Source organism: Aspergillus nidulans, chromosome III (genome assembly GCF_000011425.1).
Source record: "Aspergillus nidulans FGSC A4 chromosome III".
Lineage (NCBI taxonomy): Eukaryota > Fungi > Ascomycota > Eurotiomycetes > Eurotiales > Aspergillaceae > Aspergillus > Aspergillus nidulans.
In genome coordinates this window covers 730,975-742,957 of record NC_066259.1, presented here as the reverse complement: position 1 = coordinate 742,957, position 11,983 = coordinate 730,975, and the positions used below count along the sequence as shown (strand labels likewise).

At 50.5% G+C, this 11,983-nt stretch overlaps 6 protein-coding genes across 6 annotated transcripts, besides 1 other annotated feature; 3 read left to right on the top strand and 3 right to left on the bottom strand.

Annotated features, from left to right (window-relative positions):
• Positions 1-11,983: part of a sequence feature (contig 1.84 954..621812(-1)) that runs on past both edges of the window.
• On the top strand, positions 758-1,970 carry ANIA_04860 (protein pmeB; the record flags this gene model as incomplete). The annotated part of the gene is made up of 2 exons (XM_657372.1): positions 758-1,372; positions 1,416-1,970. 2 exons carry the CDS (start codon positions 758-760, stop codon positions 1,968-1,970), a joined length of 1,170 nt encoding a protein of 389 aa, XP_662464.1.
• Positions 2,794-4,503, bottom strand: ANIA_04861 (transcription elongation factor DST1). The gene is made up of 2 exons (XM_050611591.1): positions 4,379-4,503; positions 2,794-4,010 (listed from the first exon to the last, which is right to left on the bottom strand). The coding sequence occupies exon 2, from the start codon at positions 3,967-3,969 to the stop codon at positions 3,055-3,057; it is 915 nt and encodes a 304-aa protein (XP_050467604.1). The 5' UTR covers positions 3,970-4,010; positions 4,379-4,503; the 3' UTR covers positions 2,794-3,054.
• On the bottom strand, positions 5,074-6,491 carry ANIA_04862 (GTPase-activating protein RNA1; the record flags this gene model as incomplete). The annotated part of the gene is made up of 1 exon (XM_657374.2): positions 5,074-6,491. The coding sequence occupies exon 1, from the start codon at positions 6,325-6,327 to the stop codon at positions 5,074-5,076; it is 1,254 nt and encodes a 417-aa protein (XP_662466.1). The 5' UTR covers positions 6,328-6,491.
• On the top strand, positions 6,682-7,324 carry ANIA_04863 (copper metallochaperone COX17). Its single transcript, XM_050611590.1, has 3 exons — positions 6,682-6,768; positions 6,844-6,902; positions 6,958-7,324. The coding sequence occupies exons 1-3, from the start codon at positions 6,741-6,743 to the stop codon at positions 7,096-7,098; spliced, it is 228 nt and encodes a 75-aa protein (XP_050467603.1). The 5' UTR covers positions 6,682-6,740; the 3' UTR covers positions 7,099-7,324.
• On the bottom strand, positions 7,467-9,361 carry ANIA_04864 (dolichyl-P-Glc:Man(9)GlcNAc(2)-PP-dolichol alpha-1,3-glucosyltransferase; the record flags this gene model as incomplete). The annotated part of the gene is made up of 3 exons (XM_657376.1): positions 7,467-8,838; positions 8,895-9,057; positions 9,121-9,361. 3 exons carry the CDS (start codon positions 9,359-9,361, stop codon positions 7,467-7,469), a joined length of 1,776 nt encoding a protein of 591 aa, XP_662468.1.
• On the top strand, positions 9,657-11,940 carry ANIA_04865 (putative nucleolin protein Nsr1). The gene is made up of 2 exons (XM_657377.2): positions 9,657-10,135; positions 10,201-11,940. The coding sequence occupies exon 2, from the start codon at positions 10,206-10,208 to the stop codon at positions 11,778-11,780; it is 1,575 nt and encodes a 524-aa protein (XP_662469.1). The 5' UTR covers positions 9,657-10,135; positions 10,201-10,205; the 3' UTR covers positions 11,781-11,940.

Below are 11,983 nucleotides of genomic sequence, written 5' to 3'. Positions count from 1 at the left end.
TGATACAGTAGCGAAGACTTGAAGTGGAGGGTTATCGCGTTCGTCGTAGTCATAGATTCTGCTAAAGGAAAAAGTAAATGGGACACGTACAAGCTCGAAGTGGACACTAGAAGGAGATGACTTTCATGGCCTGAGGCACCGAATTCTCGTTCTTGAACTTGGCCTCATGCTTGAATATCCTTATCAATTCTTATCGTTGAGATCCTCCTTGTCCGCACAGACAGACGCCTTCAGCTTCGATATTCCCTTCTTGTGTGATGTATTCCAGCCCAGCCAGCTAGTTCATGGAGCGCCTCCCGGCTCCCCTTCTCATGACAACGGCTTTGTGTATACGCCATGTGTTGGGGTTCAGCAAGTCCGTTTTCATGTACTCCGCACTGTGTTCTTGCTAATTCCTACAGGCGGGATCCAATTCTCCGTCATGCTGTCCTTCGATTTTTCCGTCAACCCAGCTAGCTCATATTTCCGGGGATAGGCTGATTATCTCCCTCCGTTGTAGCTGATGCACTTTGCCATTGGAAGAAATCCTGAGCTCTAGTTGGCATATACAGCCCCGGAGCTTCGTATGCTTGATTCAACTAAACAATGCTTAGGAGGCCAGTCAATTCCTCACCCACGAAGACCTGCCGCTTCCCCCGCATTTCTCCCGGATTCATGGATGGAGATTTTCCGGGGACGGTAGCTAGCTATGTATAAGAGCCATTGATGGCCATGGCACTGAGATCGATTCATCCAGGCAATCAGCTCATATAGTACGATGCCGAAATTACGCTCTTGGGCTTCCCTGCTTCTCAATGTGCTCCTAGCCAGCGCAGCGGGCATCCCTTCGAGCCGCTATAGGAATTGCCAGAGATCGCGCAAAGCGTGCCCTGAAGGCACTCTCGTTGTCTCTGCATCCGACCCTAAGGCTGACTTTTCAACCGTCCAAGCCGCAGTTGAGTCCCTGCCGCACGATAACAGCAGCCAGACGATCCTGATCCTAGCAGGGACATATACGGAACAAGTCAATGTCACCCGTCCCGGCCCAGTCACGCTGCTCGGCCAAACAGACCATGTCACCGACGCCTCCAAGAACCAGGTGACAATCAACTGGGCACAAGCCAACCATGACAGCACGGGCCAGAGTGTTGACAATGTTTTCGGAAGCGTTTTGACTGTCGCACCTACTCTGAACGCGAGTTACACTGGCTCTGGTCCCACGGGATTCCCTGTACCTGAGGATACTCCCTTTGGCTCAGTCGACTTTCGTGCGTACAACATTGATTTTACCAACACCTGGGCGGACTATTCAGACGGCCCGGCACATGCACTCAGCTTCAGCAGGGCTAATGGCGGGTTCTACTATTGCGGGTTCTATTCCTACCAGGATACTGTAGGTCTGCCTAACCTCTTGCGAAATAATCTGACAATCATAGGTCTACGTAGGCAAACTCGGCAACGCATACTTTCACAGGAGCATAATAGCCGGCCAAACTGACTTCATCTACGGGTTCGGCACAGCTTGGATTCAATCGTCTGATATCCTCCTCCGCAACTGCGGCGGCGGCATCACAGCCTGGAAGGGTACCAACACGACCTTCGAGAACAAATACGGCGTCTACATCGTCGACTCATCCGTGCAAGCTGCCAATGCCTCAATTGCCCCGGAAATCGTCGGTGCTTGCCCCCTCGGCAGGCCTTGGAATGAACTACACCGCTCCATCTTCGTTCGTTCCTATGAGGATGCTAGCATTGATCCTGAAGGGTACATTGATTGGGTCGTTGATGGTGTAAGCCGTCTGTCAAACAAGACTTTCATGGCCGAGTATCGCACCTTTGGGCCGGGGTTCAACGTCTCGAGTCGCGCTTCGACTAATGCATCAATTGTCTTGTCAGCCAAGGAATATGCGCCGTATGATTCTCCTGCGAAGGTTTTCTTGACCCCGGACGGAAAGGCCAACAATATCGGCTGGATTGACTGGCAGGCATAGCTAGCCATCAAACTGTTTATACCGTACATAGTAGCAGTAGCAACAGCAGGCTCTTAGTCTCTCAAAACAATCTTTTCAACTCCCCCTTTGCAGCCAAATAAGCCGCCCCCGTGTCCGCCCAAACCTCATAATTCCGAACTTTCACCTCCTTTATTTCCTCATCCTCAACCAGCCCAATCCGGTAAATAAACACCTCATCCCAGCCTTCCTCGCTTTCTTTACTCACAAACCTCGCATGCCCCTTCAAACAAACAAACCCTGTCTCAAGATCAACAGCCCACTCCTTCTCGTCCTCGAACCGCATGCTCTCGATACGCAGGTGCTCGTTGAGCAGGGTAAAGTACTCTTCTACCCGATCGCGGCCGGTGAATGTGCGGCCCAGAAAGGGGGCAAGCTGTGGCAGGCCGTGTTCGTGCACTGTGGGTGATGGAATAGTGGTGAAAGTGTTTAAAACGGTGATGAGATCTGAGGACGTTGCGAAGGCGTCAAGGAGGGGATGAGTTGCGTGTATTAAAGTGGCGCGCGAGTAGCTTGCCATTATGCTTTTTCTTTCTTGACTTGCCCTTTCTTTTTTCCTTTTCCCCCAGCGGGTTCGATTGGTATGTTTTTTGGTGTTTGAAGAGGCATGAACCGGAGTCTCAGGTTATACCGTGCGGACAGGGATGACGTAGTTATAGCAACACTAGATCGTACGTACCTGGTCGTCTCTCCTGCCTTTTGTGATAACCTCCGCGGCTCTACCTACGGATTTTTGTGGTGAAAAAAAAAAAAAAAAATTACATCGGAATAGAAGCCTGAATCCCTGAGCTAGCATCCAAGAGTCCGCTTTTACTACTTGCATTGTAGTGATAGCTTTGGAAAGGTAATGCAATCTTTCCTGGTGTCTACCAACCTAGCAAACGGCTCAAAACTGAGCCGGACAATGATGATAATGAAGACACAAAATCTGGTCGCGCAACCGTTGCCCGAACCACCAGCAAGACTCCCTCCTTGAAATGACCCTCGAACTCCGCGCCTCCGTGATAATCCAGGACATATGGTAGGCAAACATAGAAAAGAAAAAAGTTGAATGGAAGAAGAAGGGTTACTGGCGCCATGATTTTCCGCAATGCATGCATGTGCAAAACAGCGTCATCGGTTCGTCGGCACTGCGGGTCTGCGCTTCAGTATAGGTGACCTTGCGCTGTCCGCATTTGCCGCATTGCAAGCTTGTACTAATGCTGCGCTCTGCCTGGGCCACCATGGCCTTATCCATGTTCTCCTTTTGAATCTTTCGATCTTTCTCGCGCTGTTCGTCGGATCGGAGCTCCTCATGTGTCATTTTCACGAATCGTTCAGGGGTGACCTCGTTGCTTAAAACACGAACTCGAAGCGTTGGGTTGGACTTGTTCTTGAGATTCTGGAATAGACTGCGGATCTTCGTACGGTAGGGTTCTTTCGTTTCTGGTCCGTAGGCGTCATATGCCGCCGCTTCGACTGCTGCGGCCTTTGATAGAACGGCCTTCGGCGGTTCGGCTGAGTGTAGACAGAGTCCATCATACATGAGTCCGATACAGTTATCGCGCGCTCGGTTACCCGTCTGATTGATATCAATCCCATCCGCCTTCCACGTCCGCTTGTCTGGCGGCACAGCTAGCTTCGACATCTTGTCGGAAGGAGTCGCGCTGGCAGGTGAAGCAGTTCCGTTCTGAGGGGGGCGCGGCGACGCGCTTGATCGCTGACTAGCAGAAGCCGAGCCACTTGCTTTCTGCTTATTGACCTCGTTCCGCCACTTGGAAACAATCTCACTCGATAACCGTGCGACTTCTGGCGCTTTGTGTTGCTTGAATTTGTTGACTATGATACCAACGCGAGTAGACCGCAGTAAGTCTTCCGAGGCCTTGACGCCTTGTTGTAATTCCTTCAACAGCGACACTATATTGGCGGGTGGTTCATTCTGAGTTGCAGCCTTCGTGAGAGCTTTGGCTTTCAATTCGATCTCTTTCGCGTCCAGTGCCATCGTTATGATGGTCAAATGAATGAGGTAACCTAACAAAAAAACTGTTCAATTAGAGACGACATCTAGCCAAGGGCAGAGTGCGGGTGCATGGGCATATGTTGGAATCAAGGTGCATGAAGCATGGGAGTTTCAAATGTGACAAAGCGCCAACAGACAGAAAGTGAGTAATAATGCTGAAAACAGACTCGTTTATCATATCTGTGGTTTCCCCACGATGGCTGCGAGAGCCCGGCAGTTCCTAGCCCGCACGAGACAGTAGCACGTGCTTGTTAACATTCTCTGCAATTCAAAAGGACCAAGGGCGGAATTCCAGATTCGACAGGCTGAGATTCAAGGACCACAGGCTCTAGAAACAATCATAAAGGACATGCGCTGAGGGTACGGCGGTAACATAAAACCACATACTCACTCTTAGGCTGGGCGCAAACGACTCGATACCTGAAGCCGAAAGTGACAAGCGAAGTTTTCAGAAGCAAATAGTCGATCACGCTCGTCTTGTCGTACTATAATGCGCGATCCCACGGAGCAACTCAGATGGCGGGAAAAAAAGACTTTGGAGTTGACGGAGTGGAAGTGACAAGATGGCGACAGAAGAAGAGCTCCGTCGATGCCAAGACTAGAACTACCTAACCGGGACTAGCCAGGATTTGCCCATACTATAGGTAAGAAATATACTCTATTTCTATGCACATTGGTTTATTGTCTTTCTCAAAATTATATACATAACTCGGGGCTGATAACACGCTGTGTAGGGGCACAGATAGAAGGTTAAATGATTATGCAATATCCCATTTCAGGAGAAAATGGGCGTACAGGATTGTCCAAGGCTTCATGGTGAGCCAAAGCAGAGCGACATAGACACATAGTGCGGACGCTCTATTGGGTGCGTGGAAGACGGGATTTCGACGGCAATATGGGGCGGGCGTTTTTTGCAGGAAATGTTCTTCCCGTGAGCCAAGTATAGGCAAGCTGGCGGGGCGAACTGTCCAACAGCAGGGCCACCCAGCAATCACATTCTGACGAGGTTAATGCCGCCGCAATTGGAAGTAAGGATGAAAGGGGCGCAGAGTTGTGCATTAAGCAGACGGACTGCCGGTTTCTTGATTAGATGCCGGTCTTTCCAAATGCCTCGGCAAGCTTGTCGACGTCATTATCCTGTGCCTGAGCAACCTTCTCGTTCTCCGCAATTTCGGCATCTTTGACAACCTTTTCGGCCTTTTGTTCCTCTTCCTCCTCTTCCTCCTCTTCCTCTTCTTCCTCTTCATCTTCACTCTCTAGTTCGTCAAGTTCGTCAATGCCCCACATATCCTCGGGGTCATCATCCTTGCCGTGTGCTTCTTTGCGAGACTCCAATAATTCGCTAAGCTCGGTCACATTTACGTCCTCCTCCTGGAATTTGTTTCCGTTCAGCTCAATGCGACGCAGGGCCGGAAGAGCTGTCTTGGCAGCATGCAAGAACTGCTTGACACCCTCTGCTGAAATATCGTTGTACTGCAGGCGAAGAATTTCAACCTTTTGGTTTTTGGCCTTCGCAAGGGCTTGAGCAAGCTTTATACCTCCGCGAGCAGAAAGCAAGCAGTCACCGACACCGAGTTCGCGAAGGGATGGCCATCCACTGACCACACCAGCAAGAGCGGTTGATCCGGTGATAGTGAAGGTATTATCCTGCAGGTCGAGAACCTCGAGAGCACTAGCGTGAGAAAGACCCTCCTTCAGCAGGTGAGAGATACCTTCTTGACGAATTCCGTTCTGTGTCATCTTCACCGACCGAATACCAGCCGCATGAGCTTTGTATGCGTGCGCCCAAGCCGCCATACTGCCATTTTCCAAGCGGTTGCGCCCGCAGACAATGCTCTCCAGCAGAGGAACTTCCTTCCCACCACTACGCGCCTCCTCCTTGCGCTGCGCAAGTTCAGTAAGAGCCTTGGCTATGTTCGACCCCGCTTCGGGACCCATGCCATTGTTGTTCAGGACTAGATGGCGGAGAGGGATGTGGCGAGAAAGGAAGTCGACAAGGGGTTTCTGGGTATTCGCACCGAAAGCATTGTCGGAGAGGTTGATGGTGTGGAGGGTTGGAATTTCAAGGAGCGCATTAAGGAGGAAGGTGAGGGCGTCAGGGATTTCACTGAGCAAGCGGGAGGTGAAGATATCGGCGAGCTCAGCCACCTCGAGGCTCTTTTGCGTGGAAAGGACGGCGGCGAGGCGTTCGGACGCTGGAACACCCAAGGTGTTTCCTCCGAGGCGAACTTCAGTGTAGTCGGTGCTCTCGAGTAAAGGTTGAATATGGGCCTCGATATCCGCAGCCGAGTCCAACTTCAGGCCCTTGCCCTCGAGCGAGAAGATCTTTGGAGGGGCCATGGTGGGGTAAATTTCGAGAGGTAGAAATGTGTCGCAATTATAAATGAATAAAAGAGAAGGAAACGGGTATCCTTAGACTATCAATAATAAAATCTCAATAGTCGCAAGCGGATCGAGCAGTTTTTAAGAGAGTGTGGTTGAAAAAGAAGGCTTGTTGATGGGGGGGAAAGACTGTCCGAAGCCACAGCAACAATCAGATCAAAAACTAATGTGAATAAGGAGAACCCCGACGCCGCTCCGGATGCCGGTAAAGCCCACATCCGCTGTTTTCGACCGGAGCATGAACTGCTCGCAATATTAATAAGCAAGCACGCCTCCGTTCGAGAAAAGCTTCAAAACACAATCGGAACCCTCTCTGACATTCTTAACTCGCTATTCGCTGCTGTTGGCTATAATACAGTAATTTCTGCACAATGTCGTGGCTCTTTGGTTCATCCAGCGGTAAGCCGATCTCCTGCGATATCCCGGCCTTGCCGTCTGTCAATGCACTTCAGCTTGCTAATGGTCTGACCTCAGGTTCGGCTGAAAAGACTCCCATTCCCGTTGCAACTGAAGCTCCGGCAGAAAAACCCAAGGTTCGTTCACCGAGGCGACATGACAGCCATCGCGCCGAAACTAATATTGCAATAGCCGTGCTGTGTATGCAAAACTGAGAAGACAGCTCGAGATGATTGCATGCTCTTCTCCAAATCCGATGACCCGACGCAAGAGTGCAAGTCAATGATTGAGCAATACAAGGCCTGCATGGCTGGGTATGGCTTCAAGGTCTAGGTTGAGTCCTTTACGGAGGGAAGCGACACCCTTCGACTGAGGAAGTTCATAGCAATTATGTTTGTATATTAGAGTTGCGGGGATACCTTCGACATACAATAGATTGGAGGTGAGCCTCAGCGGCATCAGCTTGGTGTTACGGTCATGGGATTCATGGGCTTATTATGGTTTAAATGTACATTACTTCGCATCTCATTGATCTGGTAGCAATAATCTTCTCCCGCTCATATGTCTGTTAACTAAGTTTGCGGTAAAAAGGGGAAATAGACGAATAAAAGGATGCTCTTCAGGCGATTCTTGATATTAGGAAATGGGGTATCATTTTTCAAATGCGTACTGAGTTTATTCTATACATGTCGGACCACGTTTCACTGGTTCTTCTTCCGAGCATCCTCCACTTTAGAATCGATCCGACGGGATAGGCTGATCAACTTCCACAAACACCAAAGGTATGAAATCCCAAAGCCACCAGCGCCAATGAGAACATTGAGAACAACCCATAAATCTGGCTTGCCTGGAGGAGGAGGAATGAAAGCCTCCAAGACATGCCATCCCACCATTGCGAGATAAAACAAAATATGTATTAGTCTTGTAAGACCATGAGGTTCAGTATCCGCTTCTACCTCCCCAACCGGCCTCTGGTGGCGGTAGATCTGCCACGACGTCGGGGGAAGGCCTAATAGATAGGCCCAGAGGCAAGTCACCACGAAATATGGCACTTGGAGGCCATCTCGCTTGAGAAGGGGATATAGAGTCCAGGAACCAAGGATGTTTGCCCAACCAACCCATGACCGGGTATCTTTATTGAGCCCTCCATCACCGGCGATAAGTAGTGTCATGGGAAGTAACGGTAACAGCACGCTCTTTTCATGCACCTGGAAAGAGAAAAGGAAAAAGCCCCAGCCGACAGTAGCAAAAGCGGGGAGCAGAATTGAAGCGCGCGGATGACGGAAGACGATGGCACACGGTATCAAGATCGATGCTAGGGTAGCGCCGAGTGATACGCGCTTCAACAATTCAGGCTCGAAATGATGGAGTTTGTAAAATGTGTGAATGGCGCACCACGCATTCGCCACTTTGTCCTCGAAGAGACCTCGCGAGAATGGGAAAATCCTGTGGACTATCTGTGTCAATTGAAAGAGAATTAGGTATAATGATGATCCATGGTCCAGATTGACGGGGAAAGCCTGAAGCAAAGGTGGCTCAGGGACTGGCTGTTTCCCAGCCTCGGTGCTAGTAGCCCCAAGTAGCAGAGGAAGAAGGAGGGCGGTAAAGGAAGCAATGGTAACGAGGGCTATGCAGAAAAGCCGGACAAGCCGAATCCGCGGAAAGATGCAGATTCCAAGGAGAAATGCGAACATAACCGGAGCATAGTACAGAGCCATTTGCTTAAACCCAAGAGCCCCGACAAAGAAAATACACGCCCAAAGCATGCGTCCTGCCATTATAGCATCCAAAGACGCAACAAATAATCCCAGCATGACAGTATTATACTGAAAGTGGCCGTGATCGATAAGTATGGTTGCTGGCTGCAGAAGGATGGCGCTGAGTGCGATGGACGAGGACCATACGGGTACCGCTTGCATCCGGGTGTAACGTCGCAGGAAAGTGACAATAGCTGGGATATATACGAGGTACTCGGACACAACCACCGTTGCACGCATGAAAACTTTCAGAAGAGAGCCCTCAATTCCACGAGAGTCATCCAAGGCGAACAAAGTGGGATCGAAAACCGAGCCACTGTTTATAAGTTAAACTTCTGGTTAAGTCTGTAACTTGGCCAAAATCCAACGTACATTTTTCCTAGCAGCCAGCTATGGTACGCTGTCAATGGCGGATAATCAAGTCCCCAATACTGTAGGTCATAGGTATACCACTTCGACAGGGGCAGGTGAATGGTTATCTCCATCCAGTGACGCTGTGCTTCAAAGTCACCATACATTGGAGGGGTATTAAAGCCTTCGCATGATGAGCCCAAGTATACATACAAGAATCCATACAGCAACTCGATGGTATGCTTACCTGAATAACCCCACAGACTGACAGCCCAGCGAAACAGGCCCACTGTCATCAATATGAGAGGAAGAACGAGCCATTGAGATACGCCAGCGCGAGCTCCCCATAGAAATGATACTAATGGAAATGCAGGCGCAGCTTTCCCCTCCCCTGCGTCTATTGTGAGTGGGTTGTTCGAGCCGGCGAAGAGCGCGGCAGACTTTCTCTTCTTCCGCGGGCGATAGGATGAGGGGACTGAGGGTGCCATATTGAGTGATAATATTCAGTGGTCTTCCATTGACCGCAAACCTGCTATATAAAGAGGAACAGCAATTGGAGAAGAAACGAGGCCAGGGTAGGGACAGCCTATAACGGAGTATGTGAGCAAACTGGAGTTTTGACAGGGCGGACTGTTGTTGGTCGAAAGAACCATTTTGGAGGTCTCCACTTTCTCTCAGCATAGACTTTCAAGCTAGACCGGTTATAGTAAGCGGTATGCATATCTCTGCTAGCCTTCGAGTTTTTTTTTTACTTATCAGAGAAGCTGTTTCTCAAAAGTTCCCAAAATTTTTTTTTCCTTTCCCTTCATCACCTATCAACTCCCTAAATTTCTCACCAAGGAAAAAAAAGTTTCGACTTATTCTTTGGCTATATCACTTTGATTTGATCTTCCCTATTTCATATACTTCTACTGACGTGGGAGCGCAAGCTGTATCTTACCAGATACACTTCAACAGAGACCTTGTTTGTGGGCTTTTCACACTGAGGGCTGTGGGCTGTAGCATCTATTTGTGGGATCTTACCATCTTCTTGTGGGTTTCATATCATAGACAGTTGCATATCTCCTGTCCGTTTCTGTGGGCTTGAACATTGTCCGTTGTGGGTTACTTGTGGGCGTCCGCGTAAATCTCTTCTGAGATCTACTTCCAGTCGTGCTTAGTCACTTCTGGACATTGAACACTGTGGGATTTTCAAATCGGGTGATTGAGTACTAGAGGGCTTGCCGCACTTTTCTTTTTTTCTCTTTTCGGAAAATAATTAGGTAAGTCTTGCTATTGGCGTCGGCCACTCATGTTGCACCTTTCTAACCGTTCTACCTCACTATAGTCAAAATGTCTAAGACCAAGTCTGTTGTCAAGAAGGGCGCTGAGAGTGCTGGAAAGCTTGCCGACAAGGCCTTGAGCAAGGTCAAGGATGCCGGTGTCACCAAGGCTACCCAGTCTCCCAAGGCCAAGAGCAAGCAGATTGCTCGAGAGATCGCTTCCAAGGAGAAGAAGCCTAAGAGCAAGAAGAAGGAGCCTACTCCCAGCAGCAGCTCTGAGTCTGAATCCGAGTCGGAATCTGAGTCTGATTCCAGCTCTAGCGAGAGCGAGAGCGAGGATGAAAAGCCGGTCAAGAAGGAGGTGAAGAAGGAAGCTAAGAAGGCTGAATCATCTTCCGAGTCCGAGTCCGACTCGAGCGACAGCGATGAGGAGATGAAGGATGCCTCCAGCAGCGAGAGTGATAGCGAGAGCGAGAGTGAGGAGGAGAAGAAACCCGCTAAATCGGCCAAGGCTGAACCCAAGGTGGTTAAAAAGGCCGAGTCTAGCGAGTCAGAGTCTTCTGACTCCTCCGATTCTGATTCCGACGATGAATCGTCTGAGGAAGAGGAGGTTCCCAAGGCCAAGGCTAAGGCTGCTGAGTCCAGCGACAGCGAGGACTCTGACTCTGAAAGCGAAGAGGAAGCCCCGGCCAAGGCTAAGGGCGACGCCAAGACCTCCAAGGAAGAGTCTGATTCTGACTCTGACAGCTCGGAGAGTTCTTCCGATTCTGATGAGGAGTCTGGTAGCTCCGGGTCCGAGTCTGAGGACAGCGACAAGCCAGCGGATTCTAAGAAGCGCAAGGCTGAGGAAGAGCCCGCTGCTGCTTCCAAGAAATCCAAGACTGAGGAGGGTGCCTCCGCTAACCTCTTTGTCGGCAACCTTTCCTGGAACGTCACCGAGGAGTGGCTTCACCAAGAGTTCGAGCAGTTCGGTGAGCTGTCCGCGCGTATTATGACCGAACGCGACACTGGCCGCTCCCGTGGATTCGGTTATGTTGAATTCACCAACGCTGCCGATGCTGCCAAGGCTTACGAGGCCATGAAGGAACACGAGATTGACGGCCGCAAGATCAACCTCGACTACGCCACCGGACGCCCCGCCAACAAGGACCAGGGCGGCTTCAAGGAACGCGCTCAAAACCGTGCCCGCTCTTTTGGCGACCAGACCAGCCCGGAGAGCGACACCCTCTTTGTTGGCAACCTGCCTTTTAGTGCCAACGAGGACTCAGTTCACGAGGTGTTCGGTCCCCAGGGAAATGTCCTTGGTATTCGTCTGCCGACTGACATGGAATCTGGTCGACCCAAGGGTTTCGGTTACGTCCAGTACTCCTCCGTTGACGAGGCTCGCAAGGCTTACAATGAGCTTCAAGGAGCCGAGATCGACGGCCGTCCGATCCGTTTGGACTTCAGCACCCCTCGTGCTAACAACGGTGGTGGGGGCGGTGGCCGTGGTGGTTTTGGTGGCCGCGGTGGTCGTGGAGGCCCTCGTGGTGGAGGCCGTGGTGGCCGTGGTGGCTTCGGTGGACGCGGCGGTGGTGCCGGGGGTGCCCCTAACCGCGCCAGGGGTGGCATTCCTGAGTTCAAGGGTACTAAGATGACCTTTTAGATATGTGTTGCGTCTGTATTCTTCGCTGGGTTTTGATTTCAACGGTCTCACGGTAATGCTGTATTTTATTAGGTAATCCGGCAAAAGTTCTGCTTTAACTAGGTTAACGGTGTCATGAGATAGACCTCAATGAATTTCATCAAGGGTGCCGCAATGTCTCTAATGATTCTTCGTACCTCAAATACTAGCTTCGCCTTCTGATC

Bases quoted from the DNA above. Each gene is read 5' to 3' on its own strand.
- ANIA_04861 (XM_050611591.1), bottom strand. From the start codon at position 3,969: ATGGCACTGGACGCGAAAGAGATCGAATTGAAAGCCAAAGCTCTCACG.
- ANIA_04863 (XM_050611590.1), top strand. From the start codon at position 6,741: ATGTCGTGGCTCTTTGGTTCATCCAGCG. The intron at 6,769-6,843 runs GTAAGCCGATCT...GTCTGACCTCAG, and splicing joins GCTCTTTGGTTCATCCAGCG to GTTCGGCTGAAAAGACTCCC. The intron at 6,903-6,957 runs GTTCGTTCACCG...ATATTGCAATAG, and splicing joins CTCCGGCAGAAAAACCCAAG to CCGTGCTGTGTATGCAAAAC.
- ANIA_04865 (XM_657377.2), top strand. From the start codon at position 10,206: ATGTCTAAGACCAAGTCTGTTGTCAAGAAGGGCGCTGAGAGTGCTGGA.